Source organism: Chanos chanos, chromosome 7, assembly GCF_902362185.1.
Source record: "Chanos chanos chromosome 7, fChaCha1.1, whole genome shotgun sequence".
Lineage (NCBI taxonomy): Eukaryota > Metazoa > Chordata > Actinopteri > Gonorynchiformes > Chanidae > Chanos > Chanos chanos.
The window spans coordinates 7,965,164-7,967,663 of NC_044501.1; the positions used below are offsets into that span (position 1 = coordinate 7,965,164).

The 2,500-nt window shown below is 44.5% G+C and overlaps 1 protein-coding gene across 5 annotated transcripts in view; it reads right to left on the reverse strand.

Annotated features, from left to right (window-relative positions):
- pnpla6 (patatin-like phospholipase domain containing 6) overlaps window positions 1–2,500 on the reverse strand; it is a 29,717-nt gene that overhangs the window by 17,403 nt on the left and 9,814 nt on the right. For 3 of the 5 annotated variants that reach the window (XM_030780927.1, XM_030780925.1, XM_030780926.1), the window contains exons 13-15: window positions 2,459–2,500; window positions 1,813–1,998; window positions 1,106–1,183 (exon numbers count right to left, since the gene is read on the reverse strand). The exon at window positions 2,459–2,500 is cut by the window's right edge and continues 62 nt beyond it. In XM_030780927.1, the coding sequence (XP_030636787.1) occupies window positions 1,106–1,183; window positions 1,813–1,998; window positions 2,459–2,500 (306 nt within the window). The remainder of the gene's footprint in view (window positions 1–1,105; window positions 1,184–1,812; window positions 1,999–2,458) is intronic. The other 2 variants (XM_030780928.1, XM_030780929.1) reach the window with 1 other exon arrangement.

The window sequence follows — 2,500 nt, forward strand, 5'->3', positions numbered from 1 at the left end:
AGAGAGAGAGAGAGAGAGAGGGGGAGAGAGAGAGAGAGGGAGAGAGAAAGAGGACAGGGAAAAGGGAGGGACAAGGGAAGAGTGAGAGGGAAAGAAAAAGAGTGAGAAGAGGAATGGAGTGGGAAGACACAGATAGCAAATTCCAGAGGGAAGAGAGAGGGAGAGAGAGAGAGAGAGAGAGAGACCATGGAGAGAAAGAAGAAACGAGATGAAGAGGGAAGAAAGCACAGAGCAGTTAGATAAGAAATTAAATAACTATCTAAATGGAGAATTAACCATCATTCCTAATGTTATGAAGTGCTTTTCTGTCTGCTTATCTGGTCCAGCTTGGTGTGTGTGTATACTGGTCTGATCCAGAGTAGTGTGCGTGTATATACTGGTCTGATCCAGAGTGGTGTGAGTGTGTTTACTGGTCTGATTCAGAGTGGTGTGAGTGTGTATACTGGTCTGATTCAGAGTGGTGTGAGTGTGTGTACTGATCTGATTCAGAGTGGTGTGAGTTTGTATACTGGTCTGATCTGGAGTAGTGTGAGTGTGTATACTGGTCTGATTCAGAGTGGTGTGAGTGTGTGTACTGGTCTGATTCAGAGTGGTGTGAGTGTGTATACTGGTCTGATCCAGAGTGGTGTGAGTGTGTATACTGGTCTGATCCAGAGTGGTGTGAGTGTGTATACTGGTCTGATCCAGAGTGGTGTGAGTGTGTATACTGGTCTGATCCAGAGTGGTGTGAGTGTGTATACTGGTCTGATCCAGAGTGGTGTGAGTGTGAATACTGGTCTGATCTGGACTGGTGTGAGTGTGTATACTGGTCTGATTCAGAGTGGTGTGAGTGTGTGTACTGGTCTGATTCAGAGTGGTGTGAGTGTGTATACTGGTTTGATCTGGACTGGTGTGAGTGTGTATACTGGTCTGATTCAGAGTGGTGTGAGTGTGTATATACTGGTCTGATCCAGAGTGGTGTGAGTGTGTATACTGGTCTGATCTGGACTGGTGTGAGTGTGTGTACTGGTCTGATCTGGACTGGTGTGAGTGTGTGTACTGGTCTGATCTGGACTGGTGTGAGTGTATGTACTGGTTTGATCTGGACTGGTGTGAGTGTGTGTACCTGATCGCCTTGTCTGGCCAGTACTGCTCCGGCTTTAGCGTGGTGTAGGGTCACCCTCCCGTTTAACAGAGCTGGATCCTGACAGGGCAAAGAGGGAAAGAAGATACACTTTTAACGCCCGACTCGGTCCTGAAAAAACAACGTCTAAAGTATTCTTTCAGTAAATCAACTCCATCATGTCGCAAAAGAAAAAAAAAAAAAGCAGCCATGCAGCTCGCAAAGAACCTGATCCAAAGGGGAGAGAACGGGACAGGACAGAAGGTGAATTAACTGGTTGTCAGAACTTGCAGCAAATCATTGTACATTTCTGTCAAATGGACGTTCACAAAGTCCACATAATAACAGTATCTATCCAGTGGGGAGTCACGTTTTGTCCATGGAGAAGAGACAGAGAAGGTAGCTGAAATGGGAGGGGAACAGCCTGAATGGAGTTTCTGATTGACAGCACAGAAGCCCGCACGCGGTTTGCCATTGGTTAATCCCAAGCGTTAATGGTGTTTGTGATTGGATGGGCTGATATATCAATATTGTGGCTGGCTGAACTGAGTAAAAGTATTTGTCATTAGTTAAAATAGAAGATAAATATTGTTTGTGTCTGGTCAAACTAAAGCATTAACGATGTTTGTGCTGGTGAATCTAAGGCACTAACATCATTCATGATTGGTTAAACCGAAGCATTAAGAGTGTTTGTGATTGGCTGGCTGTACCTCAATCCTCATGAGTTTGAGGATCTCTTTCTGCGCCTCCTCGAACAGAGAGGCGTTGGCTCGCCCTGGCGACGGAGCGTAGAGGTTCTCCAGTCCTCCACTGTCCTCCTCTGGGTACAAATACACCCCTGATGGCACCTCCTCAACCGTGACTGACTTCCTCTCCCGTTGGTCCTGAGACACAGACTAATACACACAAACACACACCCACACACATAATGACACCATACACACACACACACACACACACATACACACACACACAATAACACAACACACAAATACAAACACACACATATACACACATTAAAGCCTGACTGATAATAGTCGTCTTTAATAATTCATGGTAAGTACTGCCAACCATTTTTAATGTGTCCATGATCATGGATCAAAGAAAAAACATTAACAGACTAATAGCTTTAATAAACACACTCCTTCAGCACAATCATTTTAAATCCATTCGCTTCTGTCTCGGCCCTTATTTTACAATATGAGGTAAATAAGAGATTTACAACATGACAACACATCTAAATGTTAATAAAATCTAATACAATAAACTGAAACTAAAACCGAGGGATAATAATGTTGTAATCTGGGTATAAAGGGTGATGGAGTGTGTGTGTGTGTGTGTGTGTGAGAGACTGACCCGTGTGAATGTGGGGGGTGTCGGGGTGTTGTCTTCTGCTGA